The 20,559-nt window shown below is 48.1% G+C and overlaps 6 protein-coding genes across 6 annotated transcripts; 2 read left to right on the forward strand and 4 right to left on the reverse strand.

Annotated features, from left to right (window-relative positions):
• Positions 1–3,659: 3,659 nt before the first annotated feature.
• HSP90 (heat shock protein 90) lies at positions 3,660–5,853 on the reverse strand (the record flags this gene model as incomplete). The annotated part of the gene is made up of 2 exons (XM_044816769.1): positions 3,660–5,525; positions 5,587–5,853. The coding sequence occupies 2 exons, from the start codon at positions 5,851–5,853 to the stop codon at positions 3,660–3,662; spliced, it is 2,133 nt and encodes a 710-aa protein (XP_044666134.1).
• A 1,177-nt stretch (positions 5,854–7,030) lies between these two features.
• Positions 7,031–8,036, forward strand: KY384_008281 (uncharacterized protein; the record flags this gene model as incomplete). Its single annotated transcript, XM_044816770.1, has 3 exons — positions 7,031–7,210; positions 7,658–7,717; positions 7,776–8,036. 3 exons carry the CDS (start codon positions 7,031–7,033, stop codon positions 8,034–8,036), a joined length of 501 nt encoding a protein of 166 aa, XP_044666135.1.
• A 2,453-nt stretch (positions 8,037–10,489) lies between these two features.
• Positions 10,490–11,801, reverse strand: KY384_008282 (uncharacterized protein; the record flags this gene model as incomplete). Its single annotated transcript, XM_044816771.1, has 3 exons — positions 10,490–10,977; positions 11,035–11,592; positions 11,738–11,801. 3 exons carry the CDS (start codon positions 11,799–11,801, stop codon positions 10,490–10,492), a joined length of 1,110 nt encoding a protein of 369 aa, XP_044666136.1.
• Positions 11,802–12,526: 725 nt separating this feature from the next.
• On the reverse strand, positions 12,527–13,941 carry KY384_008283 (uncharacterized protein; the record flags this gene model as incomplete). Its single annotated transcript, XM_044816772.1, is given in 2 exon segments — positions 12,527–12,960; positions 12,972–13,941. The coding sequence occupies 2 exon segments, from the start codon at positions 13,939–13,941 to the stop codon at positions 12,527–12,529; spliced, it is 1,404 nt and encodes a 467-aa protein (XP_044666137.1).
• A 1,093-nt stretch (positions 13,942–15,034) lies between these two features.
• KY384_008284 (uncharacterized protein) lies at positions 15,035–17,453 on the reverse strand (the record flags this gene model as incomplete). The annotated part of the gene is made up of 4 exons (XM_044816773.1): positions 15,035–16,609; positions 16,664–16,744; positions 16,795–17,137; positions 17,191–17,453. The coding sequence occupies 4 exons, from the start codon at positions 17,451–17,453 to the stop codon at positions 15,035–15,037; spliced, it is 2,262 nt and encodes a 753-aa protein (XP_044666138.1).
• Positions 17,454–17,921: 468 nt separating this feature from the next.
• On the forward strand, positions 17,922–19,821 carry KY384_008285 (uncharacterized protein; the record flags this gene model as incomplete). The annotated part of the gene is made up of 5 exons (XM_044816774.1): positions 17,922–18,217; positions 18,267–18,755; positions 18,807–19,044; positions 19,092–19,595; positions 19,687–19,821. The coding sequence occupies 5 exons, from the start codon at positions 17,922–17,924 to the stop codon at positions 19,819–19,821; spliced, it is 1,662 nt and encodes a 553-aa protein (XP_044666139.1).
• Positions 19,822–20,559: the final 738 nt, after the last annotated feature.

Here is a 20,559-nt window from a genome sequence, read left to right on the forward strand (position 1 = left end):
ATTCTGCCATTACAATCTATCATACCCTTTCAACGTCTCGTTTTTGCAGGGAGGCAAGCAATGTGTGCAAAGCTCCAGGTCGTAGCCAAGGACATCGTCATCCCCGGGAGTGACGCATTGACGTGCTCCAAAAACCTCTCCACCACACAAGTAAGGACAAGAAGCCACCGATTGGTCAGTCACGCCACAATTTGCTCGACCGTTGAATGCGGCATCTGTTTGCACAGGAGGGTCTACAGCACCTGGTGGTGCACTTGTACACGTTGGTTGCGCTAGACGAAAAGGGATTTCAGCCCCATTGTACAGGATTTCGATCAGCGGTACGGGGCGACTCACGAATCGTGCATGAGGCACTTGGCTCGCAAGGAGGTAAGCAATGGATGCATTCGAAATTATCACTGCCACCGAAGCTTTGACCTGTGACGTCGTCTTGACTACAAAGATAGTCGTTTATTTGGTTAGTTCTGCACAAGTAAGGACACGCATCAACCGTCTTCTTTTTGACTCCGCAAGAATCGCGGCCAATTAGGTCAGGAAATTTGTAAAAAATTGGAGTAGCAGCCGTATCTGATGCGCAGGGCGAAACGCTCGTGCAAGTCGGCGATGTTTTGACGGTTGGGGATCCCCTCAGTGCTACATGATGTGACCTAGGCTTCTTGGTTGAACTTGCATCGACATTCTTCAGTATTGCGGTAGCGTCTCTCTCCGCCAGGGCGTCGCAAGGAGGTGGACAGTGAGTGCATTCAACAGGCTCTGTACCGGTAAAGATCTGGCCTGAGCTGTCGAAATTATTACAAAGCAAGAGAGATCCTGGATAGAGGCTACACAGGTAAGGACATTCATCCGTCGTCTTTTGCGTCACACCACAAGAAGCGCGATACTTTATGCCCCACGGAAGATCAGAAGAAGTAGGTGCATCTATTGCGGAGGGTGAAGCATTTATACATGTCGGCGAAGGATGAGCACTCGGAGATCCTCTTGGTGACAGGTACCGATTTCTGTGTTTCGAAGAAGCAGACGCTTGGTCAAGGGATAGAGGCTCCTGTCTCTTCAAGATCGGCGTGCATGGTAGAAGGCAGTGTATACACACAAGTGGGGGAAACTCTCCAGTAGGCTCCTCACCTGTTAGGTCTGTATCAGAGCACTGCTTGAAAACGCCAACTCCAGCGCGGCTGCAGAGGTATGGACACTCCTTAACCCTCGCGTCAGTGACACCACATGAGCTGCGAAAGATGAGGCCCGGAGAATTTGGTTCTGTGGATGCTGGCACATCCGTAGCGCCAGGCGGAACTGGTGTGCAAGTGGGTTGTGCAGAAGATGTGGCAATAGCTGCTCTGAAGTCAGCTCTACTTATAGAAAGCTTTAATTTACTTACCACTTGGGGTTGGGCTGCAAGGTGGTAGGCAGTGTGCGCAATGAACATCGCCCGTGAAGTTCGTCGATGGGACCAGGCCATCCAGGTTCAAAGGAAAACACTCCTTGAGTCCTGCAGAGTCATCGAGACCACATATATAGGGACACTCCTCGGTCATTTCTAAGCTCAATCCACAGGCATATCGGAAGAGAAAACCTGGGGTATCAGTCGAGTTGGCACAAGGAGTATCTGTTGCATCTGAAGCAACTGACGTGCAGCTTGGGCCGTGGCTGATTGTAGTGGACGCTGCAAGAAATGAAATGTCAGCAGAAACGGTGAAAATTGGCTTAGAAACTCACGCTTTGCTGGCATGTGTCCATAGCCATACCCATAATCGTTTTTGCACGGTGGTAGGCAGTGCTCACATGGTGTAGGAGGGAAGATCGAGAAATCCGAGCATTGCTTAAGGACACCGTCACCGTCAATAGGTCGTCCGCAGAGATATGGGCATTCATCCACAGCCTCGTCTGTGAGACCGCATGTTTCACGAAAGAGCACACCTGGGTAGGCATGGAAAGTTGTTGCAACAGTATGGGTTGCCCATGGCATTACTGTTCTGCATGTGGGCTCCGGCCCTGTTGTTGAAGTTGCTACAAGTGGAAGTCATGATTAGGGCCAATTCGAAAAGAGAAAAGTATGTCCGAAATTACGTACGCTGCGTTGTAGACGTTTCCGAATCGAGACCTTCGTCATCGCAGGGAGGAGCACACTGGATACACGTCTCCGTTGCTCCAGTCGAGTTGCCAAGATACTTGCCCACGTCCTCAAACATGCAAGCCTTCACCTCAATCAGGCCTCCTGGGCCGCACAGAAACGGACACTCTTCATAAGATGCGTGCGTTGTGCCACAGGCGAATCGGAAAGCTAAATTTGTACCTTTTTGGTGTATGGCTGGGGTATCCATGGTGCCAGCAGGGATGCTGGTGCATGCTGGAGGTAGTGGAACGGCAGCCGTTTGGAAAACAGCCTGCTGGGTATTTAGCGGCTGCTTCGACACATGCAATGAATTACTTACCGGCGTCGGTACTGCAAAGATCAACGATGATTGCGGAGTCTCAACTCTTTTTGCCCATTGGTGGCTCTTGGATGGCTGAGCGTTGTGAAGGCTGGATGTGCCTGCTCGACCGGGATGATGGGTCTGGGTTGCATGGGAGCCATGCAAATTGTCTTGGAAAAAGCCTCGTGCCAGAACCTGAGGTGAGAAGGTACAGATGGTAAAGACGAGCAAGAGTAAAGAGAAGGAGGGCTTCCCCATGTTCGCAAGGCTCAAATCAACTGCTGCTTGTGGAAAGAGGGTGGGGAGAAGAGCAAATCAGAGGAGCGAAGACAGACAAAGAAACAAGAACAATGGGGAGAAAACGTGAGCACTTATACACATGTATCTCCCTCGGACGTGTCGGACGAAAAGGTGTTGAGTTCGCCATGTTCATGTCTGTAAGCGAAAGACCATTGACCAAAAAGGGGAAGAGCTTCCACATCCGTCTTCCCCAGCTGTCACAATCCGGCGGGTTGGGCGAGAGACGGCATCGAAGCTGGGGAGACCATGCCAAGAGCCGATCGCCATCTACAACGTGTAGATTGCTGGATGAAAGGCCGTTGCAAGTTGCAGAGATGATGGATGCTAGTGCGCCAACACGAGTGAAGGGTAGCTTGACAAATTTTCATTGTTCATCTCAACTGTGACCGCCGAGCTTTTCCACCGAGGACTACACTCATCTGCTTGTGGAGGGAGTAGAAGACGTTGAACAGATACTGAATTTGACGGGAGCCGGACAGGCTGGATACCTGCAGGTCTTGAGGGGCCAGATTAACATGCATTGATCAAACTAGGCCGTCAAGCAATTCATGAGCAAAAAATTTTGCCTCCCCATAGATTTGAGAAGGCCAAGCGAGGTTCACAAAGCAATGAAGGCTCCAATGAGAAGCTAGTGTAGCGTCACCCATTGTGCATCGGCAAGCTGTTGCAAGAGAGGAACGTCACGAGAAATTCGCCCTCAAGTCTTATGCTAAGAGACGGAAAGGGTTGGGACGTAGAGCTTGCTTACTTTTTGCTGCCTTCTACCTATGGACGTTCTTGCAAACACTCACTATGATTACAAGTCGAATGTGAAAATTTGAGTCGTCACCTACCGTATAGCTGGTAAGCTGACGCCATGCTCGATAGAACAATGATTGAGAATCGAAGATACAATTCACAAGTCATAGCCCAAGTCAAAATGCTGAGTGATCATTTGATCCGTGTCATTTAGTCGACCTCCTCCATAGCGCTCTCGCCAGCACCTTCGGCAGCTGGAGTTGCTTCCTCCGCCGCCTTCTCCTCAGAGGTCTCGGCCTCTTCGTCAACGTTAAGACCAAGGGAAACGAGCTTATGGATACGCTCAGCGAAGCCAGCAGGCTCGTCGATTGTGAATCCAGAGACGAGTAAAGATGTCTCAAAGAGCAATTGAGTGATAGACTTGACAGTGCGGTCGTTCTCGCCATCCGCCTCAACCTTTTTCTTCAGCTCTTTAATGATTGGTGATTTAGGCGAGATTTCAAAGGTCTTCTTCGACGACATGTATGAAGACATTGATGTGTCACGGAGGGCTTGCGCCTTCATGATACGCTCCATATTGGCTGACCAGCCGAACTGACCGGTTCGGATAGCACAAGGCGCACCGACGAGTTTGTGGCTTACAACGACCTTCTCAACCTTGTCGCCAAGAACGTTCTTGAGGGCCTTGGCGAGGGCTTCGTACTCCTTCTCCTCTTCCTCGCGTTCCTTCTTCTCGTCCTCAGTCTCCTCGAGCTCAAAGTCCTTTGTGATATCGACAAGTTTCTTGCCTTCAAATTCTTTGAGTTGAGTGAAAGCATACTCGTCGATAGGGTCAACAAGGAAGAGGACTTCGAAGCCCTTATCCTTGAGCGAGTCAAGGAATGGGGACTTCTGAACGGCCTTAAGTGATTCACCAGTGATATAGTACATTTGCTTCTGGTGCTCGGGCATACGAGTGATATAGTCGGTAAGAGATGTAGTCTCATCAGCCGACTTGGTTGAGTTGAATCGCAAAAGCTTCGCGAGTGTCGATCGGTTTTGGGAGTCCTCATGGATGCCCAATTTGATATTTTTGCTGAAGGCGCTATAGAACTTGTCGAATTGTTCGCGATCTTCAGCAATTTCTGTGAAGAGCTCGAGAGTCTTCTTGACAATGTTCTTCTTGATGACTTTCATGATTTTGTTTTGTTGAAGAGTCTCACGAGACAGATTCAGTGGAAGATCTTCGGAGTCGACGACGCCCTTTACGAAGCTTAGCCATTCGGGGATGAGATCGGTAGCATCGTCAGTGATGAAGACACGGCGAACATAGAGCTTGATGTTATTTTTGGTCTTCTTTGTCTCAAAAAGGTCGAAAGGCGCACGCTTGGGGACGAATAGGATTGCGCGAAATTCAAGTTGACCCTCAACAGAGAAATGCTTGACAGCCAGATGGTCTTCCCAGTCGTTAGATAGGGACTTGTAGAAGGAGCCATATTCCTCGGTCGTGATGTCTTGCGGGTTGCGAGTCCAGATAGGTTTCGTCTTGTTGAGCTCTTCCTCCTCGATCTTGCTCTCCTTGACCTTTTTCGTCTTAGCTTTCTTTTCCTTCTCCTTGTCCTCATCCTCATCGTCGACTTCTTCGATCTTGGCCTTCTGATCTTCATCTTCCTCCGTCTCCTTGGCCTCTTCTGCGTCCTCGTCTGGAACTTCCTTCTCGGTCTCCTTGAGCACATGCAGGTAGATAGGGTAGGAGATGAACTCAGAGTGCTTCTTGACTACCTCCTTGATCTTGCTCTCGTTGAGGTAATCTGTTTGCTCATCCTTGAGATGTAGGACGATCTTGGTGCCACGGCCGAGCTGCTCACCCTCCTCATCTTGAGCTAGGGTGAAAGTACCACCGGCGCTTGACTCCCAAATGTACTGCTCGTCATCGTTGTGTTTTGAGACCACAGTCACCTTGTCGGCAACGAGATATGCAGAGTAGAAACCAACACCAAACTGTCCAATCATAGATACGTCGGCACCTGCGCTAAGAGCTTCCATAAACTGCTTCGTGCCCGAACGTGCGATGGTGCCGAGATTGTTGACGAGATCCTAGGACACAATTAGTTATCTCGCTTGTTGTTCGATTTAGGCCATTCTTCGATTAACTTACAGCTTTGGTCATGCCAATACCAGTGTCTCGTATTGTCAAGGTCTTATTGTCCTTGTCTGGGACGATGTCGACACGGAGGTCTTTGCCCGAATCGAGCTTCGATGGATCCGAGAGAGCTTCATAGCGAATTTTATCTAGGGCGTCTGAGGAGTTGGAAATGAGTTCTCGGAGGAAGATCTCCTTGTTTGAGTAGATGGTGTTAACTAGAAGGGAGAGCAACTGGCTGATTTCTGCCTGAAACTCGAACTGTTCTGGTTTCGCAGACATGTTTGCGGTATTGTGCGACGATCACGGAAGATATGTAGCTGTTCTGAAGAAGAACATTAGCAGTGGTCGTAAAACTTGAGGTTATTCTAGAGAGTGAAGCGAGTCAAACGGCTTCTTGTGAAAACGAATGGAGTGAGGTTTTTGTCTGACACTCAATAGTGTTTCAAAGCCTTGAGGACTGGTGTTGGTTGACATACCTGAAGCTGCACTGAGTCACGAGGAATTGAAGCGAGTCTAATGTCACAAAGGGATGTGTGGTTGTGGTGTTATAGAAACTGTGGAGGGAAACTTCGAAGCTCTTCGAAATATTATTTTGGCGCTAGCCAAGGCTAGTGTGTACCTTCAGCCTTACGGATGGAAGGCGAAAGAAGCAAAAAGAATCATAACGCGAGTCAGTCCGCATTCAGGGGTATAACCTAGTATAGACAGAATCCTAAGCTCAGTCAAGCTATTGACCCTTACGCCATTATAGTATCCCTAATATGAGGAAGCCCAGAGGCTCCCTGTCAAGCCTTCCATTGTCAATAGCCTTGAAGACGTTGACCATTTAAAACCTGAAGGCTTTCAGAAGTAATAATAACGCCTTTTACATGAGGCTTTGACATATTATACACTTGGGTGGAAGGCGCTCTCTTTGCACTCGAGACTTACCTTCGAATGTTCCTACCTTTCAGTGCCAAGACGGATGTTGTCGTAAAGATTCGGCTTCACTTCTGTCGGTCAGGAATCCGTTCCAGCGCATGCTTGATAGTAGGGTTTGGGCAGTCGCTCATTCAAGCTACTATCACTCTCAATCTATGTCTCAAGGAAAGAAACATCTGTGTATTCATTTGACCCTTCATTTCAGCACTGAGCTCACCATGATCGAATCCTCCTTCGCTGTGCTGGAACAGGAAGGTGGTCAAACTCCGAGTTGAATCTTTGTCTTGTCTGTCCGAGCCTGCTCCTCATGGTTTCGATATTCTCGACTAAAAGTGCAGGGTCTAATGAGAGGTTGCTTTGTTTCTGCTTGTGAGCCCATAGTGAATGCATCGTTATTAGGCACTAACATAGGAACTTTTCAATACAGCAGCGAATTGATGCGTATTCACTTTGTTACCGATCAATTAGCTCTCTTTTGAAATTGGTCCTGCGACGATTTGGGTTCTCAAGTGCCTCAATGCCTCGCGCCAGCTCAATGTCTACTATCGCGCGAATAGATCCTTTAACAGCTACAGCAAAAGAGCTTAGTGATCCTTTACATAGCAAACGTATCGACAGTGTTAAATTAGTCAAAGTCTACCTTGATCAGATTGCCCAGCAAGACCATGATGGCTTGTGCCTCAATGCCATCATATCTACAGCTCCTAAGACTGAGGTCCTCAAACTCGCCAAAGAGCTGGATACCAAAAGGCTTCAAATAGGACAAAGGAGTTCATTACACGGGATATCAATAATCATCAAAGTTCATAAACTGATCATGAAGTAAATGGGCTTTACGAGCTGATGTAGTAATAAGATTCGCTCTGTACGCCTTCACTTGGGATGAAGACTACTTGTGGTTCTTTTACCTTCAAGAATCTCAGTACCAGATAGGATGCAAGCATGTTCAGCTCGTTGCAACGAGCTGGCGTCATCGTCACCGGAAAGGCTAACTTGTCAGTATAACAGTGTCAGCCGTAAGACTAAAGATGGGCGCTGATACTTTTAGGAACTGGGTAACATGGAAGGCACTTTTGTAACGAGCGGGTGATCTCCGGTTGGTGGACAAGTAAGTCTAGTGAGACAGTCTGCATAACGCGAGGCATTGCTGAAGCGCTGGTAGACGCAGTCCCCATATGTTCGTGGTGGCGTAGAACCAGACGCAAAATGGCTTAGACATAGCGTAAGATCAGGTTCATTTTCAAATCAATCAAACATACTAAGACATCTGACCTCTGCAGACACCATGCGGGTCATCATCAGGCAGCGCTGCTGGGGTCGCTGCTGGCTTTGCTCCCGTTTCCGTCGGTACAGAGACAGATGGATCCATATGTCTACCAGCTACGCGGGCTGCTTTATACGCCATGAAGGCTACTGTCGGCGCGATTAACATGACTGCTGCTCAGCCAGCAAATCCCGATTTTGATAGCGCTGGCGGCTTAGCTAAAACGCCCCTCGAATCTAGCAATGGTGATGGAAACGATCGTGAATGGAGACTTTGACTTTTAGTCATCGCTCAACAACCCGTGGGGGTTCTTGCACTTGCCTAGGTAGAGCCAGATTGCTAGACAATGCCAGAAATTCATGTCGAACTTGGACAGGATTTTCTACAAAAAGAGTGTGTACAAGCGCTTTCATCTGACACAATGTGATATTAACGGATTCAGCGATCTGCAACGAACAATGCAATGGACAAGCTCGCCCAAAGAGTAGCGAAGGTCTGTGCATTTGCACCACTTTCGACGATCGATGAGCTCAAGTGAAAGTACGGTGTGACAATGAATGATCCGCTTATTTGTATGCCCACGTTGCCGCCTAGATGCACATGTGTACTGATGATGACAGTACATAGGGGTACGAAGGAACCTCGAGAACTTTATAAAATTGTTTCAGGAAGCCAAGTTCCAGACGTCAGAAGATTTGAAACACTTCAACGACAATCATGCTGCTCTTGAGCTTCCTCCTGGCGAGTCCTTGAATTGACACCGCAGGTCTGTGAGAGGGTTAATCTTATAGACAATTCAGCTCATCCAAAGCAAGACGTGATCGAAAATGCTATAGCTGACAGCATTAGCGATGAAGGCTATCAGGAAGCTCTCCAATGGTTGCGCTCACGCTCGAGGGAGGACGTTGACAATTGCCTGTCAAGCACAAGATCGAGCGTGCTAATTGGTCCTGGCGATTCACTGTTGGTATCCCTCGCTGCAACGGCCGGTTACCCCATCGCCAGTGTGTCCTTGGGATATGCAGACTTCAATGGCAGGTCTTTTGGCATGCATATCATTGCAAAGGCTCACAAGGAGGGGAAATCCTCCAGGTGATGAGCGCGTGGCATGCTACCTTTCCAGATGCTTGTGTGCCTCCTCCGCTTCTACTTTCTAGAGCCAGAGCGAGCGATAGTGAGTGTGACTGTCAGCGTAACACATATGTAGTCTCTCAAAGACGCATAAGCAATTCTATCCCATACAGGTGTGTGTAATCAATTTTACATTTCAAGCCAGAAAATTGCGACGGCCACTCATAGTAGGTCGCAGATGGAGTGGTTTGACGCCAGGATCATTGGCTGACAGGCACCGATACATCGTATTTAGGTTCTTCGGAATCGTCCAATCTGAATTGCTCCTTTGATGATGCGGTGAACGAGATAGAGGATTTGTTGGGAAACTTGCATCGTCACTTGTCCTTCGCAGATGTTGAGCTTGACGAGCAAGCCAGAGTCGACAACAAGATCTTTACCATTATGTCCTTGAAGAAAGAGAGCTCTTCATTTCCTTGCTATTCACTTCCAGTCAAGACACCATATTTTCATAAACGACAGCCCCAGTTGGATCTAATTGGTGAGCATCTGGATCCTAGCCGTATCAACGAGAGCTTGCGTACTTTCGTAATACATGGACTTAGAGGCATCAGCAAAACGGCTTTGGCACAAGCTTTCGGCAACCAGTCCAAATCTACGAAGATATATGATGTGATCTTATGGATAAGAAGCCAAACAAAGTCGGAGAATTGGGCATCTTTCTCCAAGATTTCCCAAATGCTTGGTTTTGCCCAGAATGATGGTCCTGCAGAAAGTGATACCAATATCCTCAAGATTAGTATTTGGCTAGCAAACTCGGGCAGGGCTTCATGACATGCGTCAAGCATTCACAACTGACTCTCGCTCACAGGCGTGAAATGGCTTCTTACTTTTGACAACATAGATGACATTGGTTTACTTGATATGTGCCTCCCTCCTAGCAAAGGACATGTGCTCATTACAACTCGGTATAAGTAGCTTGCCTTTAGTGCTCTAGGCAACACCCGAGAATTGGACCTCGAGCCACTTTCGGAGGACGAATTAATTGTGAGATCCCGTGGTAGATAGAGTCCAGTTCAGGCGGTCCAGGAATCTTCCAATTAAGTACGAACACAGACCGAAGCTACCGGTCAAGATTATATGCGTCAAGTCTGCGCTTAGCATTGGTAACAGTGCGATCAAAAGCTATGCGGAATTAATCGTCAGAACGCTACTGCTAGCGACAACGTATTTGGAAGCTGTATGGAGCGATTAGAATCTGAGGTCTTGATTGTCATTGTAGTCGATTGGAATTAAAAGGAGTGGTGGTCCAATGCTGATATTAGCATGCTTAGTTTTGCTTGGAATACTTAGTGTGATGATTGATTATGTTTTATATGGTGATGTATATAGAAAGCTTTAAGACTTCATCATCTGATAGCTTACTAGATTGCCTTCAATGCGGGATGGCCTGATCATTGTGAGACTGTTCCGATCATGCATTGGAAACCGTGAAGAAGGACCATTCGTGTTGGTGAAAATAGGGAGTGAGATCAGCATCACCACATCGCAAATCTTCTAAATAAAACAGTTGAGATGAAGGGGCATGCTTTTTAAATCAAACCAAAAACAGCTCTAAATCCAAGCCATGACATGGTATTCTATCTAGAGTACAAACACCTACTCGTCCTCATCATGTAACGAGGCATTTCCGTTGATCATACCTTCGCTCTTTCGTTTTCGCTTTCCGGACACTACATCTCTTGCCCAGCCCATGAGTTGATAGCACCATCCGCCACCGACTAAGACTCCGCTCACAACGTTGACTACTCGCACGACCAGCTGAATGAAGCCACCTCGCTCTTCTCTGATGGTCAGAAGTACGGGCTCGATATCGAATTTGAAGAAGATGCCAGGCACTTGTCTTTCTGGTACCTCGTGTGATTGGGAGGTAACGGCGTACTGGTTGGTGAAGATGGAAGTTGACATAGGGTTCGCGGGGTTCGGATTCGGTGAGCGAGTATAGATGGTCGGCACTACTGAACAGTAGTATTGATATTTGTAGAAGTGGTTGTCGGCGAGAGCGTAAGTTTTGTCAAGTGGATTCTGTATTGAAGGGTACAATGGCCCAAAAGATAACTCGTTAATGATGTGTGAAAAATTGAACGCTTTCCGCAACAGTCAGCTTGCAGTGTTCCAGAGGGATAGATAATGCCTCAGCTTACCAGTATGATCAAGATGTTCGCCTATTTCTTGATAGCCGTGACCTCTAGCTGTGATATGAAAATCCCCTTGTACTTTATTGCCTTCTATACTTCCGTATATCCTACACGCACTCGGCTGCTCTCGTCTGCCCAATCTAGGAGTCCTTTTGAATTTTCGTTTGCTACTTCTGACTTCGCCTAGCACGTGTCCCACATGAGTATCTCTCTCCTGCTCTTCTATTCCCATCCCCTGTTCCAGCTTGAAGACGCCCCTGTCGATATCAATCCAGTGGTTTCCACTTGTAGGATCTCTTTTCAAAAGATCGCCAGCAAGGATACGATCGCCTGAAGCATCCTGCACGTTGACATGGAGGTCGGCGCATTGCATCGAAACAACAATGTCCAGATTTATCTGAAGGTCGTGGGACACGCCCTTCTCGACAGAGAACAAATGGGTCTCTTGGCCAGCATACCAACGGCGGAGCTCGGTAAAGGAGAGTAAGGTAGATATCAAGACCAGGATGATGGTAGCATAGCCGCCAGCGGAGGTTCGCCGAGTATAACTCGGCTTGGTTTTGGCTGTGAGCGAAAAGGGTTAACGAAGCCCATCATACAAAATGCATAAAGCATTATGCTTTGTTTGTTTTCAGAGAGTTTGAAGTCACTACGGGAAAGATGCCAAATCTCGGACACGTACGAAATGCATCAAAAGACCTCAGCCCACCGGTCAGGCCCTTTTTCTCCCCAAAGGCATCCTCATCAAGGCCGCGGTCTGCAAAACCGTTCATGGGTAGTTCTTGGTATCATCGATCCAACAGAAGGTATCTTGTACACGATTGACGGGCAATAATTGTTGTAGCCAATAAAGAATGTCTCTCGACCTTCATCAAAAGATGCCAGCTATCGACTTAATTTAGCGTGTAAGCTACGAGGCGGACTTAGCCTTGCGGCCCGTGGCTATCTACCTACTTTGGCGTCCTATCTTACCTTACCCTAGAAGCACCTAGTGCCCTTCCACGACTTCTTCAGGCTGCGATTCCTGATGGAAAGGTGAGACAATGGTAGCTACAAACGAGCATGACTATCGTACGATGCATTATCGGGATTGGCAGCATACAATCTGTGGAGGAAGGCTTAGCATTTCGATCCTGTCGAAGCAAAAGCCTATCTATGTCTGTTTTTTTCTCCACCATATGGTCCTCTAAGTAATAGTGACTCCTATCTGACCAACAGTCGGAACAAGGTCAGCGACCGACTATACTTCATTGCCATGTTCTGTCAGTAAGGACATAGTCGAATCGTTTCCGAGTCCAGTGCGCCTTTTGCGAATTCCACTCTTTAGCGAGGCTCCTTCCGACATGTTACCCAGCTAAGGCCAACCTCAATCTCGCATACCCAAGCCCCACCATCCCTCATTTGAGTCACCTGTCCACTCCAAATGAACGCAACTTCTGGCACTCAGTCGGACAAGACATAGGTTCCGTGACCAGACAGAAGCTCGACCTGATCTTCGTTAGGAATGCGTAAAAACAAACATGAGGTATCTTACAGTGCATCCCTTGTCATTGCAATTCTCGTAACTTGTGCCTGAACAGTACTTCCCGGCCCTTAGCTTGCATTTTCCAGAGGTATCGCCTACAATCTCAACACTATAATTGAGCGGCTTGTAGTTGCTCGGTTTATTGTCGGCAGTGGAAGCAATTGAGAGGAAAGTCTTGCCATAGATATCTTGTCCGACACCAAGGAAAGATGGCGCCCAATTTCCCATATTTGTACCGTCGGAACCCCAGATGCAGGCTTTCTGGAGAGGGACACCTTGGTTGTTGATGTAGTATTGGGCCGTAGTCTGGCTGCCATCGTGTTTGAAATACGTGTTAGCATCAGGGCAAGTCAGCGGGCTTGTGGTTTGAGGACTCGTGTCAAGAGGAACGACTTCATTTTCAGTGCCTATATCTCACGATCAATTTTCACATCCAATGAAAGGGAATGAATAGATCTACCGGGATAGTCCGTGCGACAGATGGCTGCGTTGTTTGAAAGCTTGTTCTCTACCATTGTGGCTCCCGTGCCTTGGATACACAACTTCTTGGATAGGTTGGCATTGGTCAGTCTCAATTTATTGTTGTCATCACAGCGTAGGCCACCAACAGATTGGCCCACTGTTCCCTGCGCCGACGGCCATTGTGATTTTTGGTAGCCAGGGGGGCACGCATAGGAGCACATAGCCCCAGATTTGCAGCCTTCATCTCCCGGAACAGCGGTATCAATATGGGTGATGCTCTCTCCCTTAATTGTCACATACTGAATACCTGTCCAACCACCAAGATGCGCCCAGTCAACGCTTATAGCACCGTAATCGGAAGGAAAGTCAGAACAATCCACGGAACCATCTGGAAAGTCCTTTTCGAGACCCTGACCATTGAGATTGCTATAAGAGGGTGATGCACTAGGCTGACTTTGAGACTTGACGGACGAAGACGATGATTTGGAAGACACTAGAGCAGAGGTAGTCTGGGACACTTCTAAATTGTCGGCGTCCTTCTGCGCGATTACGGGACTTGCCTGTGTCGCCAAGAGAGCCGGCTTGCTCTCGGGGCTCAATGAAGTCGTCAACGTGATCGTGGGATAGTGAGACTGTAATGTAGACGCCGCATTGATCGAGCATTCTGGCGGACTTGCGGTCTTGTCAGTCCATCTTAGTGAACCATCTTTGATGCCCTTGCAGACTTCATCTTCGCTGATGGGTCTGCCATTGAATTCGTATGCTATGATAGTAGGGCCTGGCACGTCAACGGTTTGAACTTTGGTAGGAACGCGACGCTCAAAGTGATTCGCGTGGTTGTGGTGTTTATGTGTTGGCGTTGCTGCTGTTATGATAGATCCAGCCGCGACGACTGTCAACGCATTCGAAAGACCTCGCGGACGCATATGCGCAAAGACACTGATTGGGCCTGAAATGTGTGAAATTCAATTGAGAAGCTGTCGAAAATGTCGATGAAGGGAAGTTCAATCGGCTTCAGATTTCAATTCAGGTAAAGCTCAGATGTTGTTCGGGTCTTCAACGCGACTTGAGGTCAGCTTACAGCCATAAGTGTAAGTGCAAAGCAGAAAGCCAGTAATACTCGCGCATAGAGCGATATCGCTGTGTCGTGAATAATGCTGTCGAGAGTTAGGGCTGGACATACCTATTCAGAACAAAGGGAGAGTTTCAGCGTTGTGGTGAATGAAAGTCTTTGGTCTAGAAGGAGTGTGGTAGGAGGTACCCTGCCCTCTCAGATACGAAATGTAAGATGATGTGTAGAAGAAGTAAAAGTCTGAGTATTTTTAGGAAGCTCGTGTTGTGGAGCGGGGGGGATAAAATTTCTGATCTGAAGTGTCAAACTAGAATGTCAAATTTCGATTCGCGCCACCTGAGTGTCTAGACGACGAGATGAAAACATCCATCACATCATATCAAAGTGATTGCACTTACACTGAGGCTTTAAGTCTGCGATGCTTTGTACGGTAAGTGTGTTTGAGTGTCTGACGATGCAATAACCGGCTGGCCACCATGGATGGACACAAATGGATGGACTTCACGATTGAAAAGCGTCTTTGCTGCACACGACGAATGCTTAGGATATTGATGTGCAGATCTCAGAGGTGAGTATACTGTAAGGATGAGCGTGACTGTAAGAAGTGAGATGATCGAAGTCGACGGAGACTTGTGCTCCTACACAGAGACGAGCAGGTCGCACCTTCCCATTCCAACTTTCGTCGAGTTGCTCATATTCGGTCTTTTGCTTAGGAGCATCAACTATCGCTCTGCACCTTTTTTTTCTAATTCATATAGGGCATTAAGATCCTTTCCTGACAACGAGTGATTCGTGCATAACATTAGGTTGCGACTCGCCTCCGTCCTTCGTATGGGTCACACCGTAGCATCTATGACATGAGACTGCGGAGTTTTCACATGATTCAATATGCTGAGGCAACAGAAAATGCGGTGAAGTATTCCGGATAGTATCATGTATGCAAGACTTCAAAGATCTTGAACATAATTAGCTGGGACGCTCTTCACGACGCCACCCTTTTCGACGTCTGCCCACCCATCCCCAGTATCTCGATTCACGCACACGAATCGCTCCCCTTCACTCATCGTCCATTCGGCATCGCTTCTTGCTTCATAATCGTACATTGCTTCAACGTACTTGACTTTCTTGGCCCCTCGCCTTGGTGCGACCGCAGGCCCTTTCTTCTTGCTGTTTGCAGCAGCAGATGAGGCTCCTCCTGCCCCTGAATGTATGCTACCAGCTAGAGAGGTAGTGGAAGATGAATAAGACGACATAGGACGATCTGCGCCTAACGAATGTTTCGCCGGCACTTCAGGCACCTCTTCCAGATAAGTCGTCGGTACTAGACCAGCAGCCTCGCCGCAACGAACAGCTGTCCACCCTGAGCCGTCATCACGTTCGGTGATGATAACTTCGTCATCTTCGGATACCGATATCTCGCCTTCATTTGATGCTTGAAAGGGAAAAACCATCCTACCCTTGCGTTCTGAAGAAGCCGCGCTTAGATGTAGTGGGTCAGGACTGTTCGTATTTACTTCACTCACATATTGCGTAGGCGGCGGAGCGACAATTCGGTTCCGTCTTGCACCTACGGCTGGCTTTACTTTTGGTGGTGCATTCTCTGCACTTACTTCGGCAGGCCCATCGTCGTGTAAACTACGACCCGTGACCGATCTCGAAGCGGTGGCGGCATATCCCGAGCTCAAAGTATCCATTGTGTTGTTTCTGCTCAAGTCAGGCAATTCTGCTACGTTTTCGGGGAGGCCTCCATTTGATGCGGGTTGCACCACCTTCGAGGCTGCCTGCCTCTCCGCCTTGAGTTTTTTGCGCTCTTCTTTCGACTGCTCTCCCGGGCACTCTGCAGGAACCTTTAATTCACATTGTTTGTGGCATGTGTACCCACACTGTTGGCAATCAAATCCTTTTGCCGATAGTCCCCAGATACGGTCACCGCACAGATCACAATTTGTCGGGATCTTAAAGGTCTCGGGCTTGAAGTGATGGTTCTGCGCACCAAGAGACAAGTCTCCCACAGTGGAAATGATCGTCTGGCTCTCAACTTCAGCTGTTAAGCGCTGTCGCTCGACTTGGTGCAGATCCTCTTGCATGGAGAATAACCCTCGAACCACTTCCACCTCATCACGCTTCTCTTTGCCTGCACGGACGTTCTGTCGTAAGCGCGCAATGTTGTCAACATCCCTTCTCTTCTTGTCGGCTTCCTGCTTTAGCTCTCGAAGCTGGCTCTTGCTCTTGCCTAGCACGTTTCGCAGGTAGATCTTTGCTATCTCATCTGTGGCCATCGCACTGTCATCAAGCCATACCGGACTTGGTTCGAATACTAAATCCGAAGGCTCCTGCCAATGACTGACATTATGTTGCACAAACATGCTCGAGTCTAGGTAAGGTTCATTTCGAGGGATCTCTGAGGCAAGATGCTGAAGATGATCAGCACTTCGGCTCAGTGTAGCCGTTTCGATGGCATTTGCGTGACTCCACAACGCATTCATTTGGTTTACACGGGTTTCTGCGAGGTCTTGTAGGCTCTAACGTGCATCAGCAGTCTGTTCAAGTCATAAGATAGATCGAAATAGTCATACGTCAAGCAATTCTGGGACATATTCGTGGTAGTACCTCTGCTTCAGCTGATTGCTGACATTGATGCTGATCAAGTAGGTGTTCTGGACTTAGCTTAGCGCAGCATGTAGATGAATTGTTTTGAGCAGCAAACCTTGATGTTCTTCATCTCTGCCATTTGCTGCTGATAAGCTGATTGAGCTTTGCTCTTGCCATGATCGAAAGAGGATTCTGTTTTCTTGCGTTTATTCTCAACTTCCTGGCAGGCTGCGTCGTATCTGCCTTTTGTCTTCCTAAGGTCACTGTATGAGATATCTCTTTCCCGTTCCAGTTTCGCCGCATATTCCACGTGGCTCCTTCTGAGCTCTTCATATTGGAGACCCAGGTTTTTCAGCGGCTCAGCAATTTGCGATTGTAATTCAGTAGAATACCGATCGTGCTCTGACGCGACCGTTTCGACAGTGAATAGCTGTGCAGTCCATGTGGTCAGGGATGCACTGGAGAATCTGAGTGAGAATCGTGGGAAAGTATTCGGCAAAATATTGCCTACCTCTCCAAAGAGCCCGGAGTCAAGCTTGGGGTATCGCCAACACTCAGCCCACTGGCTCTTTTTGCTTTCTTTTCAAAGTATCTCTTTGCCAAGGCACTCAGCTTAGTGCTGTACTCCTTCTCAATAATAGCTCTTTCTCTGTAAAATTGCTGCTGGTCTTCCAGCCACGATATTCCATTTGAGACCCAAGCATTGACAGGCTTGAAAGCATCTTTCAGCTCGGTTCCAAAACGGGGGGCGGCGTCCACATCAGCTGCCGCCATACTAAGACGGATGAACTGGTCACAATACAGAAGCAGTCCAACATGTCACGGATCTCTTCCATCTAAACGAATTGATACTTACGAATAGCGCTTAGCCTCCGTGACGACTCCTGAGGCGCTTCGCAAGGCGAGAAACCCGGTCGCTCAAATAGAGTTTAGTCTTAGGTTCGGACCGGTATCTCTCAATGCAGCTACCTGCCATGATATTACCTTGTCTTACCTTACGTTAGGTTGTCTCCACCCCACCTGTGCATTCCTCAATTACGTTGAGTTATAAAGCTACTGGTACTGGTTAATTCACATAGAAACTCTCTTCGCACCATGTGAATTCCTTTCGGAAGGCTGTTGTTTGCCCGTTCGCTGAAGCCCTTCTTTTAACAACGCAATTCCTGAGCCTCGAAAACAAAAGCTTCGATTCGCATAGCCCACTTTACACCAGACAGCTGCTATTCTTGACACAGTCGTCAGATGGCGTCCCTTGCAGACCGAATAACCAAACCCGATGCAGATATGAATAGTTCATCGTGGGCAGATGAATCGACAAATGCCGCTAATGCTAGCTCTGCTACCGGAGAAGAAGTCTCTAGTACCGAAAATAGGACGAGTAGTCTAGCCGAAGATCAGACCGATGGAGCTCCCGGTCACATGGGTGGTTCCTCTGGCATTCTCGAGCCTACATATGATGTCGATGTGAAGCTCAGTGACCTTCAAGCGGACCCCAATGATCCACTGTACTCCGCAAAATCCTTTGAAGAACTAGGCTTGTGGGTGTCATAATCCGCGTAAGAGTTTGATGTGTTGACGGATCAATAGGAACGAGAATATTTTGAAAGGAATCTATCAGATGCGTTTCACCAAGCCCTCGAAAATTCAAGAACGTGCGCTGCCCTTGCTCCTGAAGGACCCACCCACCAATATGATTGGGCAATCGCAATCGGGTACAGGCAAAACCGCCGCTTTTGTCCTAAACATCTTGTCAAGAATAGACATATCACAGAAAGACTCTCCTCAAGGTCTAGTCCTAGCACCAAGCCGTGAACTCGCCCGACAGATCCTAGGTGTTATCCAAGTGATGGGTCAATTCATGGAGGGCCTCATCGTTGATGCAGCCATTCCGGTGGACGCGGCTAATCGAAAGCGTTTTATGACTGCACATATTGTTGTCGGTACGCCCGGGACTGTTACGGATCTGATCCGGCGTCGTCAAATGGATCCGAGGAACATAAAAGTGTTGGTATTGGACGAAGCAGACAACATGCTCGACCAACAAGGACTTGGGGATCAATGTCATCGTGTTCGACAGTAAGTCATTGCGTGCATAAGAGGTATATCTTTAGCTCACAGAAGGGAAAGATCCTTGCCCGCTAACATTCAGGTCCTTCTCTTTTCTGCAACTTTTCCAAATCATGTGGTCGAGTTCGCCGCAAGATTTGCACCAAACTCAAATCAGATTACACTCCGCCATGAAGAATTGACAGTCGATGGAATCAAGCAATTGTACCTCGACTGTCCTTCAGAAGGAAGCAAGTATGATGCGCTTGTGAAGCTCTATGGTCTGATGACCATCGGATCTTCCATCATATTCGTCAGAGTCAGTTTAGCTACATAGATTCCGGTTATGTCAGCTAACGACTATAGACGCGTGAGACCGCGCTCGCGATTGAGCGCCGGTTAAACGAAGAGAACCACAAAGTTGCCTGTCTGACAGGTGCTTTTGAACCCGGACAACGTGATATCATCATCGATGCCTTCAGAACTGGCCAAGCAAAAGTCTTGATTACGACTAACGTCCTCTCCCGTGGCATTGACGTGCAGACAGTCTCTCTTGTCATAAACTACGTAAGTGCCCTGTCGCATGTCTCCCTGGCACGAGTTCACGTTCCGCAGGACTTGCCCGACGATGGTCGTGGTAATGCCGATCCGCAGGTATACCTTCACCGCATCGGTCGTACAGGACGCTTTGGGCGTGTAGGCGTCTCTATAAGCTTAATTCACGGGCGAAAAAGCTACCAAATGATTCAGCAAATAAGAGATTATTTCGGCGTTGACATGACTGCTCTCCCGCATGACGATTGGGATATGGTGGAAAATATGATCAAAAAAGTCATCAAAAGTTCTCGAGCTGGATCCAATTTCAAGACAGTGACTAATGATATCACTATGTGAGCATACTAATGAGCGAATGCTAATCGCATGCAATTGCATCTGTATATACCCTATCATTGGCGAGAAGCTTTCAGATCATGCCATCCCGAGTCTTGTACTACTTTTGAAAGAGCTACTCAGAGTTGATGTCCGCGCTGTGAAAGTCATGTTGCGTGGATTTCGTACTAGTAAGAGACTGGTAGGACTTAAGAATGACGATTGAGACAGGAGAGAATCACATCTTGCTAAGTCGAGGGCTGAACAGATGAGGCATCATTTTCCAATGAGGGCGGCTTACGTGGTGATGGCAGAGATGACTGGAAGAGCACAAGCATGCATTGCAATTGGCAAACCATACCTCAATATTTATTCATTATACCCATTGCGGTGTCCTTTCAATCAGCTCCAGTCACAAGCCTCCGCAAGAACGTTAGCTAATCGCTTTAGCCCTTGCTCATCGTCTTCATCGAAACCACCTGGAAGCACGCAGTCTACATCGATGATGGCTACCACTTCTCCTTTCACACTTATGGGGACGACAATCTCACTCCGGCTCGCACTGTCGCAGGCGATATGGCCAGGCCAGTCTTCCACGTCGCACACCCGCATTGTCCGCTTTTGTTGAGCCGCAGTGCCACAGACACCGCGACCGAAAGCAATGGATTGACAGGCTGGCCGTCCATGGAATGGTCCTAGGGTCAGTTCGCGTGCTGACGTGCGCACATAGAAGCCTATGCCCAACAATGCCTCAGATGATCAGAGCCACCTCGTTTGTTGGGAACAACATACCAGCCCAGTTGACTTCATTTGATGGAGACGGTAATGCGTGATATGCATGCCAAAGTAGAGACGAGGCATTGGCAAGATTGCTTGCAAGCTTTGTGAGCCAGCCATTTCTCGCCCAGTTTGTAGAGACGACTCACCAGACCTAGGATAAGATGATAAGCATTCTGAATCCAGC

This window comes from Bacidia gigantensis (assembly GCF_019456465.1).
Source record: "Bacidia gigantensis strain McMullin 20006 chromosome Unknown contig_295, whole genome shotgun sequence".
Classification (NCBI taxonomy): Eukaryota; Fungi; Ascomycota; class Lecanoromycetes; order Lecanorales; family Ramalinaceae; genus Bacidia; species Bacidia gigantensis.